The sequence below is a fragment of the Garra rufa genome, chromosome 12, assembly GCF_049309525.1.
Source record: "Garra rufa chromosome 12, GarRuf1.0, whole genome shotgun sequence".
In the NCBI taxonomy this organism is placed as follows: domain Eukaryota; kingdom Metazoa; phylum Chordata; class Actinopteri; order Cypriniformes; family Cyprinidae; genus Garra; species Garra rufa.
This window is the reverse complement of record NC_133372.1, coordinates 1,714,995-1,736,451: the sequence shown is the minus strand read 5'-3', so window position 1 is coordinate 1,736,451 and position 21,457 is coordinate 1,714,995. Positions and strand designations below refer to the sequence as shown.

General features: G+C 33.7%; 1 protein-coding gene and 1 long non-coding RNA gene across 2 annotated transcripts; both read right to left on the bottom strand.

Annotated features, from left to right (window-relative positions):
- Window positions 1-8,869: 8,869 nt before the first annotated feature.
- Window positions 8,870-11,747, bottom strand: LOC141347669 (uncharacterized). The gene is made up of 3 exons (XR_012357397.1): window positions 10,683-11,747; window positions 10,222-10,320; window positions 8,870-9,637 (listed from the first exon to the last, which is right to left on the bottom strand). It is a non-coding gene; the product is annotated as an uncharacterized lncRNA (long non-coding RNA).
- Window positions 11,748-14,677: 2,930 nt separating this feature from the next.
- On the bottom strand, window positions 14,678-21,457 carry LOC141346480 (E3 ubiquitin-protein ligase TRIM39-like). The gene is made up of 8 exons (XM_073851345.1): window positions 21,363-21,457; window positions 19,753-19,836; window positions 18,823-19,376; window positions 18,596-18,691; window positions 18,133-18,300; window positions 17,902-18,038; window positions 15,486-15,523; window positions 14,678-15,321 (listed from the first exon to the last, which is right to left on the bottom strand). Exons 2-8 carry the CDS (start codon window positions 19,814-19,816, stop codon window positions 14,774-14,776), a joined length of 1,605 nt encoding a protein of 534 aa, XP_073707446.1. The 5' UTR covers window positions 19,817-19,836; window positions 21,363-21,457; the 3' UTR covers window positions 14,678-14,773.

The window sequence follows — 21,457 nt, the reverse complement described above, 5'->3', positions numbered from 1 at the left end:
CAATGCATACATACAGCTAGGCAAACGGAACATACCGGATTCATATTAAAACGGTCTTTTTGCATTTCAGTTTTCACAGACACTAGTCCATATCGCGATTTGAATTAAGTGACAGACCATATTTGATTTATGAATCCAAAAAACGACGAATTTACGTGGCATTTCGCGCTATAGTAGATTCGGTTTTTATGAATGGAGGACGACGCGATCCCGTCTGTGTTTTGGCAGAGGAGACATAAACGCGCGATATTCTATAGTCTTTGGTATTCATCCGCGTTAAACTATCAAGGTGAAAGTCATCATATCTTGCGTAGTTTAGACCCAGCTCCCAACCCAACTTTGAGAATAGATTAACGGCGATATTTTTTTTATCGCCCGATAAAAGTATCACGTTAACGCAGCACGTTAACGCCGATAACGGCCCACCACTACAAATAAGACAGTAATAGTTATGTTTTAAATACATATAATAAATGATAAACTCGGTTTATCCCTTTTAATGGAATAAAGGCTGAAATTCCATTGTATAAGATATTTTGTTTTGTTTTGTGTAAAGCTGTATCTGAATTAAAGATCATGCCATTTTATGCCTTAATATTCTACCGTACATTGTCAAATCCTACTCATACTGTTCATTTTACTTCTGCAGCTCTTAAAAAGGATCACAATTTGCCTTAAATTGATATTTAAAATATTTAAAATAGTGAAATAAAATTCCTTCCTTAATATGTTTGTTTTATTTCTATACTCTGCAGTAAAGCCTGTTGTCTACAATCGTACAATACAATACAAATTGTACAATACAATACAAAGTGAAAAAATATTACTGATTCTGTTGTTTGAGTCCTGGAAGGCAATTTAAACTTCAAATAATGCATAATTTGTCTTATTAATGACATTGTTACTTGTTACATAAGTAACTGGATGCCTACAATGAGGTGATGGACCCTAGGGGCTCTTAATGCCTTGTTTCAGATGCCTTTTTTATACTTTGAGCACCTGCCCCTTTAAAGGTCTCTGCACGGCCCTGTCAGTAATATTAAAAGACCACACACATTTTATGAATCATATTAGTATGAAATGCATGCAACACAATAGCCTACGTTTTTATCAGCTTACTAGCTTTTATTGTGACAATGTGGGAATACGTTTTTTTCTGCCATTTTCCCAAAATCTTATGTTTCAAAAGTACATACGATATGCTATTTATGACAATGTGGGACTTGACGACAATAATGCTACACTTTTCGGTCCTTAAATAAATAAAAAACATTTGTATAGGCTAAAGTGTTTGTTGAGTAAAGAAAACTATACATTTTCAACGAAACAGCTGGCATCGCATACAAGCAAGAGAGAGAGAGAACCAAAATGTGCGCGTGTCGCTGTAGGCTACTCCATTCACAACATGACTGTGTGGATTTATGATATTTGAACATTTTTAATGGATAATAGATATTATAAGAATTTACAGAGGGGATGCTTTTTGTCATTTTACTCAACAATCCCTCGCATCCCTCTTCAAATCGAGCCCTGGGTATAACAGGTTTATCGTTATACTAACCACAATAGCCTATATATATATAGTATACTGTACAATGAGATAAAAACACTCCAACGTGTTACAACGTGTCTTTACACGTAAAAAACGTGTTGTAATGACGACGAGTTACCAGCGCTGTCGACCAGACGCCATGACTACACGTAAACAACACGTAAGTACATGTAGAAACGTGTTACAAGTTAAAGATTATAATTTTGTCTCTTTGTTTGTGTGTGGCTAACATGAAAATGACTTGTGCCTCGATAGCGAGTCGGCTGGAGCTGATGTTGTTAAAATAGGCAGGTCATCTGCATCTGCGAGTATAGCTGTTTCATTGAAAATGTACATTGTTTTCTTTACTTAGCAAACACTTTAGCCTACATAAATGTTTTTTATTTATTTAAGGAGCGAAAAAGTCTGGTATTATTGTCGTCAAGTCCCACATTGTCATAAGTAGCATATCACATCTACTTTTGAAACATAAGATTTTGGGGAAAATGCAGGAAAAAAACGTATTCCCACATTGTCACAATAAAAGCTAGTAAGCTGATAAAAACGTCGGCTATTGTGTTGCATGCATTTCATACTAAAATTCATAAGATGTGTGTTTTCTTTTAATATTACTGATACAGTAATACACATTAAGTATAGATATTTGTTGAATTTACTGCATTGATCGCTATAAGATTTATATCACAATAACGATACATATCGATACACTCATTTGTTTAAGAAAATTCCTACTGTGAGTTAGTATGTTTAATGTTCTTACTTGAGTTCATACTATAGGCGGAGGGTGAACCAGCTGTAAGGCTAACTACAAACATCATAAACTCGTCTTTTAGAAAAGAAAACAGACGCAGCTGTCATGTAGGCCAATAAAATATTTTTAATGGGACGGACTTGTATTTAATGTGATTACAATTTAATAAAAACATTAGAAATTGATAATTATAACTTTTCATTTCAACAGTTATTAAAACAGCGATTATAGGCCTATTCAGAAAACTACATTACCACTAGCTTTCCGAATCTCACTCTCCAAAAAAAACAACAAACAAAAAATAAAATAAAATAAAAAATAAAACGCGCACACACATTAAACAGGGACGCCTGCAGAATTTCTTCCAAGGGTACACAGTTTTTTTTTTTTTTTTTTTTTTTGCGAAGGCCAAATGATCAATGAGACGGTTTAAACTCATCAAGCATGCATCTATCAAAAGCATGCTTTCCGCTATTAAAATAGTTCAGTTTAATAATGGGAAAGTGATTATATTTCGTTTCGTTTTTTTATTAAGTTAATTTAGAAAAACGTTTGAATCATTTTTTTTTTTATTGTTAATTGTACCTTAAATGTTTTTAAAGTAATAACTAAGCGGCCAGCAGCAGTGAGTTGATCATCTATATTTGATCAATTTAGCCTTCTCAAAGCACAAGGACTTGCCTAAATTAAAATTCTTTATATAAAACAGTTCAAGCATATTACACGTTAGTTTAAACGTTTAACCTTGATAAATGCGCGCTGTTGGATGAATATCCAATCGTTTGTGTGGAGACTGGAAGGCAGCTGAAGCATGCTTTGTAGGATGGAGGCACCAGTGCATCACTTGTTTGTTTGTTTCTGTGAAAACAATCTAGAAAAAAAAATTCTTCATTTTTGCTCATAAAAGTAGGAGTAATACATCAACTTTTATTTTAGTGCACTCACAATATAAACAACTCGTTTTGCGTTTATAAAATAAATAGGAAAACAGAAGATGCGCCGTCTGGTCTTGAATGGCATCGCTTCACAATCAACTGAAACTCAGCGAATAGCCTCACAGACATGATATATATATATGATGATATATATAGAAAGCTAGAAATTACCAATTTAAAACGAAATAATTCAAATCGAAAATAGAAACTTTCATTATGTAATCTGTAAAGATTTAAAGATATTTCTACTGTATATAAAGGCACGTTCATTGAAGAGATGGCGAGTAATTTTTTTCTTCATCTCCATTATTGATGAATGTCTAAAATATAAAAATAAGGAAAAGCCTAAAACAGGCCCGATAATATTTGTTTTAAATTCTATTAAAATTATAATGTTATATAATATACTATAAAACTATAATTATAATTACAAATTATACTGGCATATGTAAAACTTTAATAATTGTAGCTGCTTATATATTTTCCGATTTTTATGTCTCTCTGTTCTAAATATCTTAAAATTTAGAGGATTTGCTGCAACGCAATTTTGTACGATATGCGAATTATTAATTAGCCTATTAGTATTTTAATCCATACCTCAAATGCTTTAAAAACACCTTTAAAAATTACTTTATTGCATTCCAGATGCTTTTAAAGAACTTTTCAATGTACATGTTATCTTAAATTTAAACCATGAATTTGTTGTATTCCCTGTGTAATGAATCTCTTAACATTGTAGGTACGTCTGAGCTTTGTTGTTTATGATGAGAAAAAATCAAGAGTTGAGCGCACTCAACAAAACTGACAAGACTCATTTGAACGCTTCTGATTAGACATTTCATTCCTAAACTCAACAGAATCGTGTGTGATGGTTATAATATGCAACACTGTAAAAACGCCTAAAAAGAATTACGGTGCAGATGAGCAGATCTTTATGTAATGCCGCAATTTACACTTTCTATCATTTTCATTTTATTAGCAACAGACGTAATATATTTAATTTGTTTGTGCAGGGGAATATGTCCAATTTAGTGGCATTTTTTGCCCCAGGTCCCCGTGGCCAGTACACACGCTCCGCTTGAGTTCCTAACTGAATGTGTTCTAGCACTCAACCAATTCACGAGGACGTATTGTTTTTTAAGCTTATTATTATAAATTCTTTTGTAACTGTATTACACGTCAATAAATATGACTAAAAGTGGGTTTTGCGTTGATATCCGAACATTATTTCATAAAACAATTTCTTTAGCAGCAGTAATATGTACATTCATAAAAGTACATTCAAATTGTTTTACCCGTCTGTCAAATGATTGAATTAATCATATACTTACGATAAAAAAGATAAAAACAAAAAATAAGATTTCAACATTAATGTTTAATTCAGTACACTTGAAAGTTAAACTTATTCACATCACTACATTTAGGCTATTACACATTGCCACCTGCTGTGGAAAGAGGGTAAGAGTTTTTTTTTAATTAATGCCATAAACAGATAATACAGTAATACAGAGATAATACAGGAAACATCAACATTCCAATCAAGTACAAGCAACAACAAAAAGGCAGAGTTATTTTTTGATCATTTTTGAATTCCTAATGTCCAAATTTTATAGCGCTGACGTCACGTGAGGTCGTCACGTGGATCACCCGCAGAGAGTTCAAGACGTGCGGTCAGACGTTCGATTAGCCGTTCGGCTGTTCGGTCGGTCGGTCGGTCGTTCGGTATTGGCACGGAGTACGCGCCATAGTGTGTGAGCCAATGCACAATTTACTTGCCCTTCATTCATTCCTCTCAATGAACGTGACATCTGCGTCTGACTTGTAACGTGACGTCTGCGTCTGTCTTTTTTTTTTTTTTTGCAGTTTTTAGTGCATCTTTCTTTTTCCCAATTAACTTAAGAAAACTTATACATTAATTGTGTGCATATTAAATACTTATATATTGATGTATAACAATATAATAATATAGACATATTTTAGACTTTTTATGTTTTTCAAGCATAAAGTATACAAAGCTAGTGCTGCTGCTCCGATTTGATTGTTATTTTATAGCAATAGCAGGAGGATTCCTCAAAAATAACAATACACAAATATCTGTTATAGGCCACGGTCTGCATTTTATTAAATAGTAAGCTAAATAAAATCCGAACGCCTTTCAGTTCCAACACTGACCTACACATAAGACTCACTCACTGTTTAAATATATATACAAGCAACATTTATGAAAGACGTGAGTTTTGCTTGTATATATATTTTTTTAAAAACAGGCTAGTAAAAAAAGGAACAGTAAAAAACTAGGATGAAAAACATTTAGAGAAATATATGCTACATTTTGAGAAAAAATAACTTTCTATACAATTACCAACTTTTGCAATTAACCTATCTATTCTTTTTATTAACTGACAAACACAAACAAGCAAGCCAGAACTCTGCGTTCTCCGAGCGTTATGGTGTGCAAAGGCTTTGCAGATTTTATGTCGATGTTGCGAGCGCGGAAATTATCAATACTAGAAAAGCTAAACTGGACAGTCTTTATTGAAACATTGTGCTCCGGAGAAATGTCTTGATCACTTTCAATTTCGTAAACGTACGAAATTATATGGCAAAATCTGGTGACAAGTCGTCAGTGAACTGCTTACATTGAAACAGGTCATTGTCGGAGAAGCGCAGCAGCGGACCAGGGCACAGAAACATAGGCCTATAAATTGTCTATATTTTACTTAAATCATTAACATAAAAAAAATGAAAGGTTCATTGTGACACGAGTAAAGAAAAGCCGTTTTCTTTATTTTTGAATAAATTGGAGTAAATAATTTATGAATAAAACGGGACAGAAAATAATGATATTGCTGAATTCAAATTTTAAAAACTTAATAATGCATTTTTGTCACATAGAAATGCACAGTAAAGCACTGATTTAAAGCTAGAATGCAGGAAATTTATTGCTAATAAATTCTGTAATAAAAATAATTTTCTCGTTCCAAAACTGTATGACTTAAATTTCTTCTGTGGAGAACAAAATATATTTTGTAGAATGTAACCTAACATATCTGGTTACCCTTGATTTATACTGTATAGACATAAATTTACTGAATTTATCAAAGTATCTTCTTTCATGTTCCACAGAAAAAAGTGATATTGAGTAAATTATGACAATTTTCATTTTTGGGTAAAATATCCCTATCAGTACTTTAATATTTGTAGACAGTAAAAAAAAAAAAAATATATATATATTTTAGACACTGATATTGATCTTTAATCAGGCTTTTATTGAATTAACATTTTACTTAGATTAAAAATGAATTAGAAGCTGGAAAAGATTCGCCATCAAGGAAAGAGTATAAGGACAAATCTAAATGATTTATTAATAAACTAGTGCAGAGTCAGTGTCGCAAAGATCTCTTTTTTGGACGCGCCTTTAGAGAGAAATTAATCTTTACTGATTACATAATGAAATAGCTTTTGTTTTCGATTTGTTTTATTGCGTTAAGTAATAATTTAAAGCTTTCAATATAAATATTAATCAGGTCTGTGAGTCATGGATTTCCCTTTATTTTTGTTAAGCGCTCCTGTTCAAGAACGAGACGGAAGAAAGCGCATAATTTTTTTTTTCTTTATTTTATAAAAACGCTGTAACGCTTTTTAATGTATTACTCGTACCCTTGTGAGCAAAAATGACGGATAATTTTACATTGCTTCCACTGAAGAAAACAAAAACAAAACGCAAGTAACAGCGCTGGCGCCTGATGTCCTGCAAAGCGGCCTCTAGCTTCCACTTTCTGCACAAACTATGTGCCTAATAGCGCACATTTATCTTTAATGTTTAAACTAACATTGTTTTATACTTTAACCATTTTATATCTATAGATTTTATTTTAGGCAAGTCGTGATGATTTGAGAAGGCAAACTGATCAAACAGACAATATCAGTCTTCCACTTGGCGCTGTTCCTTAAAAAAAAAAAAAAAAATACCGACCAAAAAAGGCTTCAAACGTTTTTCTAAATTAACTTAATAAAAAATGAACTAAATTTAATGACTTTGCCATTGCATACAAAACTGAACTATCTTAAACGCTGAAACGGTAAGTTGTTTTGGGAGAAGGAAAAATATATTTTTGTCCCGTCCATTGCTTCACCGCTATTTCGAGAATGAACCCAGCATAAATATGCAGATGCCATTCCCAAATCATAGTAGCATGTATGTGTCCGAAAAACAAGTTTTATACAAATTCTGAATGGATTATAGGCTGGAAAGTGCAAAGCGCGCTCCCTTTATTGTGACTAAACTTAGATCTCACAAAGTTCCGTTATAATTAATAAAGCTCTCTAAACTACACAATGAATCATGAATATGAAGCCATGAGATGATTCACGAGCGCGCAAAATGGCACCCAATATTTATTTTTTATTTTTTTTTTTTGGGGGGGGGGGGGGGGGTAGTTTGCTTTTTGCAGTTTCGAATGCGCTGTTATGTAAAATAGCACCGTCTCTCTCTTCGGCGGTCGGCCCACAACTCCACAGGCCCACTGGGAATGTCCCGGTACTCCCGATGGTCAGTAGCTACATCTCTGGGCAAATGGTCCCCCATTACTTATATCACTTTTCTTTCTTGAAAGCCAGTTGTGTACAACACAATGAACTATAAAGACGTGTGTAACCAACTATTCCTACACAAGCACTATAAAAAATTTATTCTTTATAAAAAATGTATATTTATTTAAGCATCTTCATCATACTTCACATAAAGATTCTTGACATTTTTAAGGCAATTAATGCAGGGCACAGTGCTGCTAAAAGTGCGGCGAACAGGTGCGTGCCAGGCTTTGCAATTTTTTCATAACCCACCTCAACTGCATGCTGACACTTCTGCTTTAAAGACTGCACGACGTGCACGTTGCAGTTAAATACACAGACGCGCGTGGGCACGGATATCTGCTTGCATGGGCCAGTTTGTCATCGGTTAAACTGGCTTGATTTTAGAAGCCTTAATTCAGTTGTTGCATATAGATTAATGTCTTTATTTTGGGATTATCAAAGTAGATTATAACTCAAACAGGAGATTTTACTGGGGCACAGCAGATTTTTACGGGGGCACTCGACCCCGTAAAAAGAGTCTTTTTCTGAATGTAATAATTAAATGCAATAAGACAAATACATTTTCTTATCAAAATGGAATTTGTTTTAATTATAGACCAAACAATTTTGAAAAAAGTTTTAATGTCTTTAAAGCGTTAAAAGTTTTTTCTTTGGTTTAAAACATTTGGCCAAATTCTAGAAAAAATATGATGCTTTATTGGCTAAGACTAAGCTCAAGATGAAAAGAAAAGAAAAGAAAGAAAAGAAAAGAAAAGAAAAGAAAAGAAAAAAGAAAACGAAGAGAGTCTTGATCTGATAAACCAAGTAGCCTGAGGAAAACGCTGAACGGTAATAATACAGAGAAACGCATGAACAGAAATGGTAAATTCAGATTCTGCTTAGAGTTTTTTCGTTTAAAGCCATATTAAAGCATACAGCCCCACACAAATGGACCTTACAAAATTGCAATTCTTAGACCTGACAGATGAACTTTAAGAATAAAATAATGAATCACACATTTTGTTGTCATTTCCCAATGTTTATTGACATCAAACTTTTCACAGATAAACAGTGCCCAGAACAGCATTCTCTCTCTCCAGTTTGTGCCATTACGAAAGAAAAAAAAAAAAGACAAAACAAGTAGTTGATTGTATTTGAAATGCATTTGCATAGAGGTAATTAAAAATTAGGCAATAGAAAACCCCTTAAAAAGATTGTCTAATATTCAAAAATTAAAAGAGAATTTGTTTACAGAAAACGTTAAGATGCCAGATAATATTCAATGCTTATGTTTAACAAACTAATAGGCCAAAAAAAAAATGATTAGAACAATACTTCAATATTTTACAATTATTACCTTTAAAAATATATCTCTCCTGTAATTGTTGTTTGCTTCTATTGTGACTAAATGCACGACAAATTATTGGTTCATAACAATTAAAATATAAAGATAAAGATAAAGATACGTTATTGTCATTGTAGTTATACAACGAAATTTGTTTGGTAGCTCAAAAAGACCAGCAGCAATAAAACAAGAAAGCAGCACAGATAAACATATTAAACATAGTAAAATTATGAAATAAATAAATGTATAAAATAAATAAAATAAAAAGGCACTTAGTATAGTAAAAGACAAAGAAATTTAAGGAATAGAAATGTAACAGTATTTACAGTGTGCTAAGTTGTTAAGTACAAATATGAATGTCCCATAAAATATTATTATTATTTAACTTTCTCCTCTACAGTCAACACTCCCATCTCTACTGTGGTCACTCCTGTCACTATCACTGTATATGTATATACAGAAGTAGTCTGTGAGAAATCCTGCAAGACAGGAAGAAAGAGAATTTATCACATGATGAACAACAAAAACATTGACAACAGATGGCAGATGACTGTAGCGTGTAAACAGAACGCTATCGTCCGTTGGTGTGGATGCTAAAATAGTTCTTATTGTTGTTCTTGCTCTTGGTATGAACCGCTTTAAGTAATCTGATTTGGCCAAATTTACCAATGATCTGATTTGTGACAAGATAAACTAGCATTTCCAGACTTGTGCTTCTTAGACAGATGTGTTAAATAAAAATCAACATAGAAAAAAAAGGCTCTGAGCCTCTGAGGTGTGGGCAGATATCATATTCTGTTAGAACAGGAAGAGGCAGTGCCAATTTGTAAAGGTTAATATAGAGAGAATACAATGGACTTAATATGAAATGGATTGGTATAAACAATCTGACTACTTACAATGGACACAATTAACATGAGAGTTGAGGCAATGGCCAATGACAGAAGTAAAAGTGAAAAATCTGAGAATTTTGTTTGAGTACACTTGTACAATATCATATATATATTGATATATGATATTGCAGTACAGTTCAGTCCAGGTGCTCAGACCAACATTGACATACCATTGGAATGTTTGCCTTTGCTTTTGGTCTTTTCCATAAATGCACAACATGGCCCAATTCAAATCCCATGACAGGCCTTCCTTTGGTCTTCCCTTTATCCTGAAACAAAGAGAAATACACACATGTTGAGACAATGTGCTAAACAAAATCTGTGACCAAAATATTTGAGAGGAAGGACTGTAAGGAAAGTTATTATCAACACCTAAAATAAGGATGCGTTGATTAAAGCAAATCAGTTATAGCTAAATCATTGAAGGACTTGTTTAGCCTCTTTGACAGCTTCTTCAAGATCAGCATTGGGAGCTTTGAGTTCAAGTTCCCTGTTAATTCTAGCAGCTTTCTGACAGAATTGGTCAAAATTATGAGATTTTAAAAATGTAATGATAAATCACAGAAAGAGAGAGAGCAAAACTATGTGTAGATTAATTATGGATTACAGTTCATACAGTGATGGCTTTTACCAGAGATGGCTTCTTAGCTCCTGGAGTAGGTGATCTGACATAACTGCAAGACAGAAAAAAAAAATACTGAATTATAATTACTTCACAAAAACTTTTTAAAAGTGTGGTAAGCATTGTGGTTACTGTGCTTTACAAATAGTATACCGAGAAATAAAAAAACCATAGTAAGCTAGTGGTTAGTGTGCATATCCTACAAATACCACAGTAAAACTACGGTTACAGTGGTAAAACCATAGTAAGCTAGAGGTTAGTGTGCTTATACTACAAATACCACAGTAAAACTACGGTTACAGTGGTAAAACCATAGTAAGCTAGTGGTTAGTGTGCTTGTACTACAAATACCACAGTAAAACTACAGTTACAGTGGTAAAATCATAGTAAGCTAGTGGTTAGTGTGCTTGTACTACAAATACCACAGTAAAACTACAGTTACAGTGGTAAAACCATAGTAAGCTAGTGGTTAGTGTGCTTATACTACAAATACCACAGTAAAACTACGGTTACAGTGGTAAAACCATAGTAAGCTTTGTGGTTAGCATGCTTATACTACAAATACCACAGTAAAACTACGGTTACAGTGGTAAAACCATAGTAAGCTAGTGGTTAGTGTGCTTATACTACAAATACCACAGTAAAACTACGGTTACAGTGGTAAAACCATAGTAAGCTAGTGGTTAGTGTGCTTATACTACAAATACCACAGTAAAACTACGGTTACAGTGGTAAAACCATAGTAAGCTTTGTGGTTAGCATGCTTATACTACAAATACCACAGTAAAACTACGGTTACAGTGGTAAAACCATAGTAAGCTAGTGGTTAGTGTGCTTATACTACAAATACCACAGTAAGACTACAGTTACAGTGGTAAAACCATAGTAAGCTTTGTGTGCTTATACTACAAATACCACAGTAAAACTACGGTTACAGTGGTAAAACCATAGTAAGCTTCGTGGTTAGTGTGCTTATACTACAAATACCACAGTAAAACTACAGTTACAGTGGTAAAACCATAGTAAGCTAGTGGTTAGTGTGCTTATACTACAAATACCACAGTAAAACTACGGTTACAGTGGTAAAACCATAGTAAGCTAGAGGTTAGTGTGCTTATACTACAAATACCACAGTAAAACTACGGTTACAGTGGTAAAACCATAGTAAGCTAGAGGTTAGTGTGCTTATACTACAAATACCACAGTAAAACTACGGTTACAGTGGTAAAACCATAGTAAGCTAGTGGTTAGTGTGCTTGTACTACAAATACCACAGTAAAACTACAGTTACAGTGGTAAAATCATAGTAAGCTAGTGGTTAGTGTGCTTGTACTACAAATACCACAGTAAAACTACAGTTACAGTGGTAAAACCATAGTAAGCTAGTGGTTAGTGTGCTTATACTACAAATACCACAGTAAAACTACGGTTACAGTGGTAAAACCATAGTAAGCTTTGTGGTTAGCATGCTTATACTACAAATACCACAGTAAAACTACGGTTACAGTGGTAAAACCATAGTAAGCTAGTGGTTAGTGTGCTTATACTACAAATACCACAGTAAAACTACGGTTACAGTGGTAAAACCATAGTAAGCTAGTGGTTAGTGTGCTTATACTACAAATACCACAGTAAAACTACGGTTACAGTGGTAAAACCATAGTAAGCTTTGTGGTTAGCATGCTTATACTACAAATACCACAGTAAAACTACGGTTACAGTGGTAAAACCATAGTAAGCTAGTGGTTAGTGTGCTTATACTACAAATACCACAGTAAGACTACAGTTACAGTGGTAAAACCATAGTAAGCTTTGTGTGCTTATACTACAAATACCACAGTAAAACTACGGTTACAGTGGTAAAACCATAGTAAGCTTCGTGGTTAGTGTGCTTATACTACAAATACCACAGTAAAACTACAGTTACAGTGGTAAAACCATAGTAAGCTAGTGGTTAGTGTGCTTATACTACAAATACCACAGTAAAACTACGGTTACAGTGGTAAAACCATAGTAAGCTAGTGGTTAGTGTGCTTATACTACAAATACCACAGTAAAACTACGGTTACAGTGGTAAAACCATAGTAAGCTTTGTGGTTAGTGTGCTTATACTACAAATACCACAGTAAAACTACGGTTACAGTGGTAAAACCATAGTAAGCTTTGTGGTTAGTGTGCTTATACTACAAATACCACAGTAAAACTACGGTTACAGTGGTAAAACCATAGTAAGCTAGTGGTTAGTGTGCTTATACTACAAATACCACAGTAAAACTACGGTTACAGTGGTAAAACCATAGTAAGCTTTGTGGTTAGTGTGCTTATACTACAAATACCACAGTAAAACTACGGTTACAGTGGTAAAACCATAGTAAGCTAGTGGTTAGTGTGCTTATACTACAAATACCACAGTAAAACTACGGTTACAGTGGTAAAACCATAGTAAGCTAGTGGTTAGTGTGCTTATACTACAAATACCACAGTAAAACTACGGTTACAGTGGTAAAACCATAGTAAGCTTTGTGGTTAGTGTGCTTATACTACAAATACCACAGTAAAACTACGGTTACAGTGGTAAAACCATAGTAAGCTAGTGGTTAGTGTGCTTATACTACAAATACCACAGTAAAACTACAGTTACAGTGGTAAAACCATAGTAAGCTAGTGGTTAGTGTGCTTATACTACAAATACTACAGTAAGACTACAGTTACAGTGGTAAAACCATAGTAAGCTTTATGTGCTTATACTACAAATACCACAGTAAAACTACGGTTACAGTGGTAAAACCATAGTAAGCTTTGTGGTTAGTGTGCTTATACTACAAATACCACAGTAAAACTACGGTTACAGTGGTAAAACCATAGTAAGCTAGTGGTTAGTGTGCTTATACTACAAATACCACAGTAAAACTACGGTTACAGTGGTAAAACCATAGTAAGCTAGTGGTTAGTGTGCTTATACTACAAATACCACAGTATGACTACAGTTACAGTGGTAAAACCATAGTAAGCTAGAGGTTAGTGTGCATTTACATGACTTTGTCGAGCAACAGTGAACGTTACTATGGTAAAAATATGGTAAATGTGCGGACTTTTTACATGATACGCGATACTAGGCTGGTTGATTTGTAGAGCTGATTTCAGCCACGTGAATATGATTAAAAACAGTTTTATTTATGTATCGATTTCAAACTGCACGAGTTAGAAGTTAGCTTCGGCTAATCTCAATCGTAGGCTAACTTAGCAGCCGCGCTAACTGTTCCACTAAGCTTCCGTTTTAACACATGACCCCATGCAAGTGATGCAGAAACAGTGAAATAATTAAAATAATGAAAAGATTGTTGCGGTCACTTACCTGCTTGAAGGTGTACACCACGTATCAGGTGAACTGGTCGAACTGAGCCTCGCTGGTGACGTAATTGCCGTTGAAGATTCTGCGTGGTATTTGTACGCAACTGCTCTCATCTGGATGCCTAACCCCCTTTCGTCAAAATCCAAAGATGAGGGATTTGCATTCAAATCTATCGGATGACCCTCTACGGTGCCACGCGACGAAGAGGGGGTACCCTCAACGTCAGCTTATGGACGTGAGGGGAAAATGACCAAACGGCAGTATGTGACGAATAGGGGTGAGACCGTGTTGGCTACATGCTAAGTTACTGCTAGTACTGACTAAAGTAGGAAAGTTACTCTTTCCTGGACAGAAAAATATTCTTTCCTTGAATTGATAAATGATTATACTGTCAGATCTAATAATATTGATTCTGCTACAGTTAATTCTGAGATCTGAGCTAAATATTCATAATTAATTATAACCAGTTATATCATAATATTTTCCCTTTTGAGCTAATTTGCTATAATATAGATAGATAGATTGATAGAAATTTTACTTTGTCAGGTGCAGATGGCAGAAAATATGGCACAAATGTTTATAAAAAGTTAAATAATTATTGAACAAACATTATATATTTACATAAAAAATATCTAATTATAGCATATAGATTTTTAATATTAAAATGATAAAAATAGCAGCACATAATGATTTCAGATTTTTAATGATAAAAATCATTATTTTAATCTTTCATATTAGAAGTTTAAATTCATTTATTATCATTGACAGGTGTGATGATCAGTGGACTTGAGTTTTTACCTCCATCATTAAGGTGTGGGCAAAAATATGGATAGAGTTTTTCAGTGAAAGACTGAGCAGTGAAAGAGTAGATATGAGAGCTGGACTCCACATCATAAAAGGAGACCAGACCCTCCTCATAATCCACAAACACACCGACCCGCTGCGGCTTCACTCTCAGAGACAGAGACACAGGAGGAACCGCACCAGCTTTATATTCATTTCCATTCCTCAGCCCCACAATCCAGTATCCATATCTGGGACTAGCTGTGATCTTTCCCTTCCTGTTAATGGATTCTCTGGCCACTCCTAAATCCCATTTAGTCTTTCCCTTCACCTGCACCTCAAAATAAAATCTCCCTGAGGAGAATCCCTCCTTTCCCAAGACACAGGGACATGGATCAAATCTCTCTGGATTGTCTGGGAGTTTCTGTCTAATGTCTCCACATCTCACTTGTTTTCCATCATCAGACAGGATGAGATTAGGATGAGCTGTATCAGGATCCAGAGTCACATCCACTGAGAAAACAGAGAATATCCATCACAACCTACCAATACACACAGTTTGTGATGCTGTTTTTAATATTTAATCCTTTTTTATTGTTATTATTTTTTATTGTAGTGCAGTAATGAAGCTGTGAGTGTATGAATGTAAACTAGTGTAGTATAGAGTCACACTGTACCTGCATACTGCTGCATCCACTTCAGCTCTGTAGAGACACATGACAAGAAAACATATGGCAAAAATATATATTTATTTGTGGCTAAAATATATTGAAATGTATGCTAAATATACACTACTGCTCAAAAGTTTGGGATTGGTAAGATTTTTAAAGTTTTTTTTTTTAAAGAAGTCACTAAAGCTCATCAAGGCTGCATTTACTGTATTTGATCAAAAATACAGAACAAAATGGTAATATTGCAAAATATTATTACAATAAAAAACGTTTTTTTTTATATACTTTAAAATATAATTTATTCTTGTGATGCAAAGCTGAATTGTCATCAGCTGTTACTCCAGTCTTAAGTGTTACATGATCTTTCAGAAATCATTATGCTGATTTATTATTAGAATTATCAATGTTGGAAACAGATCTGGTGCTGCCAAATATTTTTTAGGACCTGTGATTCTTTGATGAATATTGATGAATATTGAGTTAAAAAGAACAGCATTCATTCAAAATATAAATCTTGTCTAACAATATAAATCTTTGCTGTCACTTTCTATTAATTTAACAAATCCTTGCTGAATAAAAGTGTTTATTTCTAAAAAAAAAAGAGAATAAATATTTACTAACCCCAAACTTTTGAAAAGATAGTATATATTGTTAGAAAACCTTTATATTTTAAATAAATGCTGTTCTTTTTAACCTTTTATTGATCAAAAAATGTATCACAGGTTGCAAAAAATATTAAGCAGCACAACTGTTTTCAACATTGATAATAAATAAATGTTAAAATAAATGTTAGAATGATTTCTAAGTAATGATTCTGAAAATGTAACTTTAATTACAGATATAAAATACATTTTAATGTAAATAAAAAAAACATTGTTTTACAACATAATAATATTTCCCAACATTACATTTATTTTTTGTATTTTGATCAAATCAACACAGCCTTGATGAGCATAAGAAAAAAAAAAAAAAGCTTTTGTAGTGTATGTTGCAAACAGTGAAGCTCAATGAAATAAATTTTTGAAATAGTAAATATATTTAGTTTCAGCCATCATTTATAAATATATTTCTGTGGCAAGAAAATGCTTTTTTTGGACAGAAATATACAGAGGTCAAAATATACTTTTAAAATGCTTTTTAAAAATATTTTATATATGGCCAAAAATATATTACTAGAACATATATTTGAGCAAATATATTTTTTGGCCAGTTTTTTTTTATATATTTTGTAAAATTTATTTTATATGTAGAAATATATATATAAAAAATATACAGAAATGTGACAAAAATAAATCAGTAGAAAATATATTCATGTAAATGTATTTTCAAACATATTTTGGCAAATATATTTCTTGGTATTTGAATGTAAAAATATATATGTTAAAAATACATCTTTTAAATATATTAATATATTCTCATTTTAAATTCTATGCAAAATTTTGTAAAATTACTAACAGCATCTGTAAAATTAACATTTTGGCTGTTATTTTAAGTATTACATCATTATTGATGCATTACAGTAATTCTCATTTTTATTCAGACAAATACTGTATTATTTAGAGTTTTTCACTTTTTTCTTAAATTTCATAGAAATGTATGTAAAATTACAAAAATAATGGTGATCTCTCAAGATCTGAGCATCTTCATTTTTTACAATCCCGTCTTACTTAATTTTATACAAAAGTTCATTTCAAGAATTAACAGAGTTTCAGATGTTGATGTTTTGTTGAAAATATTAAAGTTCGGTGTTTGCATTAGTTGGGCTCTTGACTCTTGATTAAAATGATTTTGTCTGGCTGCTTTAACTCTGTGCTTCTAAAGCCTGTTTGTTTAAGCAATAAATACAAGGGAAAACTGGTCATCAGTAAGAAGATATTAAGAATAACACATTAAGAGACTAGCTTTGTTCACTACTGGGGCTATTGACTATTAAGCTCTATGTTTTAGATGCACAGAGACATCAAGAATCAGCGCATGAATCTCAACAGTGGTGACAATCAACAAAAGCTTTGTTTTGTGAATCTATAGGTTGTTTTGTGATGTTAAAAGCTGATTTATTTATCTGAATATTTTGTCACCATTGTTGAGATTGTTGAGAATGATTTTGTATTCACTAATGCAAATATGTCTATATATACATCAACTAATCCATGTGTTATTGCATTTTACAAAGAATGTAAACCATTTATTTTATGGTTTCTGTTTGGTAGCCATTGCTGTCAGCAATTTAACTGTTTTTTTTTTTTTTACTATTGTTTTTTACAGTGTATACATAAAATGGCCCAAAATATGTACAAAAATATATACACTTAAAATATATATTTGAATATATATATATTTTTGCTGTATAGTTAATGTTATATTTAACAAATAGAAAACATAATCATGTTTCTATCTGATCAATGTATGTATTGATGTACCAGTTTGTGTGAGTTTCTCATCTATAGTGTCCTTCAGTTGAGTCAGATCTCTCCTCAGAGTCTCCAGACTCTCATGAGTCTTCATCCTGATCTCAGGCCAGTTCCTGGTGTTTGTAGGGCTGCACAGGGATGAGTGAATCTACAGCAGGAGAGAGGAGAAATCCTTCAGCATGGGGAGTGTTCTGGTGTCATATACTGCATTATGATTGATCAGAGAGATCATGTTGACTGACCTGTAGGAGGTGGAGGTGATCTTCAGTGTGTGAGAGCTGCTCCAGCTCAGTGTTTCTCATCTTTAGCTCAGTGATCTCCTGCTCCAGCTCTTCAATCAGCTCTTCCTCCTGTTTCTCTGCTGCTTTCTGCTGCTCCTCCATCATCTCCAGCAGTTCAGTATATAATCTCTATTGCAAGAATCAGTGTTACTATTGCTCACACTTAATGTTTTAATGGGGTTTCATAATCCCTCAACTAAGGAATAAACTTTATCTCTCATCATCTACTGGTGTAATAATGTAACCTGCGAAAAGTTGTAAAATTCCCACCCCAATACACAGACTGACAGTCTATCTGGACCATAGGACACAGGAAAGCGGAGAGACACAAACTATGAAAAGTCCCAGTGTTGCCGGACTATATATTGAAAACTGCATCTAAATGATCTATAATTCATATTTACTTTCAATTAAATGAACTCACTTTTCTGTCTTCTGCTGAGTGTCTGATGTCTTGAATCGTTTTGATTCTGTTCTGGATCATCTGCTGCACGTCTTTCTGTGTCTTCATCAGTTCAGTCTATAGATTGAGAGGAACATACAGACACTGTCTTCTGAGGAAGCTTGCAACATCTTTTCATAATAAGCTTTAATTTCCCAAGATCAAACAAGATATGATTCCTTAAAAACAGTTTTATTAGTAACTTCTACCTTCTTCTCTTGACTCTCCTCTTCTATAGGAACAGTGTTGTGATTCTTGTGGTCTTTCACGACGCAGAACGAACACACACATGTCTGATCATCTCTACAGAACAGATCCAGAGGTCTCTCATGTTTCTGACATATATAGTCCTCCAGATTACTCACAGGATCCATCAGTTTGTGTTTCTTCAAACGTGCCACTCTCAAATGAGGCTCCAGGTGAGTTTCACAGTAAGAGCTCTGACACACCAGACACGACTTCAGGGCTTTCAGCTTTCTCTCCTCACAGAAATCACACAGAACATCAGTTGTTTTCTCTGGAGTTTTCTTTTTATAGTGACCTACAAGCTCTCTGAGTGTGGTATTAATCTTGAGATCAGGTCTATGCTTGAATGTTTCTTTACAGTATGGACAGCTGCAGGTCTGACTGTTGTCCCAGCACTTATTCAGACAGGTCTTGCAGAAGTTGTGTCCACATGGAGTGCTGACTGGATCAGTGAACACGTCCAGACATATAGAGCACTGAAGATCCTCAGACAGAGGACCACTGGAGGATGACATTACTGGAAAGAGACATTATTTAGGATTAGTGTGAACTCCCTCAATAGTGTTTATGAAGAATCCCATGAAGAATGTAAAGAGTGTCTAGAGACAAAGTGTGACGACTTTGAAGAAACTCAAATATGTAAGAGATCATCTACAGTCAGATGGTCATTATTGTAAAATGAACCCAGAAGCTGATCAGAACCTAAATGTGAAGCTCATTACACAACCACTTACCTAATAGACAAATAAACAAATACATGAACAAGAATTATTGTGTTAAACTGAAATTATTTAATCATATGCTTTACATTCCTGAACTGTTCATCTTAAATATTATAAGAGAAAAGTAGAAGTCATTCATACACTCAGTGTTTCAGTGGATTATTGACTTACATGGAGGTAAACTGTTGATACTATTTCTCCTTGTTTTTCTTGCTGTTAGTGAAGACTCTGCCATTTTTCTTTCCCTCTTAAAGCCTTTTCAAGAAAAAAAAAATAGTTTCTCTTTTTTAGACATAAAAAAGCTAAATCAATATCTATATTAAATTGGTTAAATATCATGTAAGAACTGATTTGAAACACAGTAACATAAACTCAGTGAACAATCTGAACTTTGACCTGCTGTTTAGATTAAAGAAAGCACAAAGAACAAGCAATATATTTACCAACAGACATATATATCTTCTACATCTCTCCACATTATACAACCATTCAGAAGACATCAGAAGAAAGGGCATTCAGGACATTCAGAAGAAACACTGTCTGCATCGAGCATGCAGTTTTCTTATGGATTGCTCTCATCCCGCCCACAAACTGTTTTCTCTCCTGCCTTCCAGCAGGCGCTTCAGATGCCACAGGACTAGAACCAGCAGACTGAGGAACAGCTTCTTTCCCAGAGCTGTCACCTTATTGAACTCTGCCCCCCACACTCTCTCCAATTTCCATTGCACTACTTAATTAATTGCACTACACTGTACATACTCATTTGTAAATGCACATTCCCATTGCACATATACATTTTGTAAATTTTTGGTAAATATATCTATACATGTCTATTTGTAAATTCCTGCTTTAGTAAACAGCTACTTGTAAATTATGTTCATACCTATCTACAATTCCTGATTATAGCTAATAGCAACCTGTACTATGCTCCTCTACTTGTACATTCTAATTGTTAATAGCACCTGTAAATTATGCCCACAGTACTTTCATCTGTCAATATTTTCCATAGCTTCTCCCTGTACATATCTCCTATAAGTACACTTATAAATTATACCTATATCCTGCACTTGCTGCGTATTAAACTCCTGGTTAGACCTAAGCAGCATTTCGTTGCCTTGTACTTGTACATGTGTAAAGACAAAAAAAGTTGAATCTAACCTAATCTAATCTAATATATTATATGATTATCTTTTTTAAAGGGTTACTCCACCCCAAAATGAAATTTTGTCATTAATCACTTACCCCCATGTCGTTCCAAATCCGTAAAAAATAATTAAGATATTTTGGATGAAAACTGGGAGGCTTGTTAATGTCCCATTGACTGCCAGGTAAATACCACTCTTAAGACCAAACCAAAAAATCATTATTTATTATTATTTCATGAAGCGACAAGAATAATGTAAGAAGCCTCTCGGTTTTTACCCAAATTTTGCTCCGAAGATGAACGAAGCTTTTACGGGTTTGGAACGAGATGTGATTAATGATAAAATGTCAAAGGTGGAGTAACTCTTTAATGTTAAAGTGATTTTCTGCTGCAATGTAGCGGGTTTGTTTTAAGTTTGTCTGCAGATCATTTACTTTCTGTTTCTTTAGGCTTTATGTCATGTACAAAAAAATTACAATCATTCAAATGACATACTTTTAATTCAGTTCTGAGATAATTTCAGTGCAGCAAACAGTGGAGTATCTGACACACTTAAACCTGCTTCTGTCTGACATAAACCCTACAGTTCCATTAGAAACCTGTTCAGGACAATCTCTCTTATATTTCTATCACTTACCTGTGAGTATCAGATGTGTCCAGAAAGGTTTTTAAACGACATTTTGTTGTTTATAGAGCGAGTTTCGTTTCAGGCGTCCATATTGTCGATCAAAT

Bases quoted from the DNA above. Each gene is read 5' to 3' on its own strand.
- LOC141346480 (XM_073851345.1), bottom strand. From the start codon at position 19,816: ATGGCAGAGTCTTCACTAACAGCAAGAAAAACAAGGAGAAATAGTATC. The intron at 19,377-19,752 runs GTAAGTCAATAA...GTCTCTTTCCAG, and splicing joins TATCAACAGTTTACCTCCAT to TAATGTCATCCTCCAGTGGT. The intron at 15,524-17,901 runs TGGTACATCAAT...TTTCTTGTCATG, and splicing joins GATGAGAAACTCACACAAAC to TGTCTCTACAGAGCTGAAGT.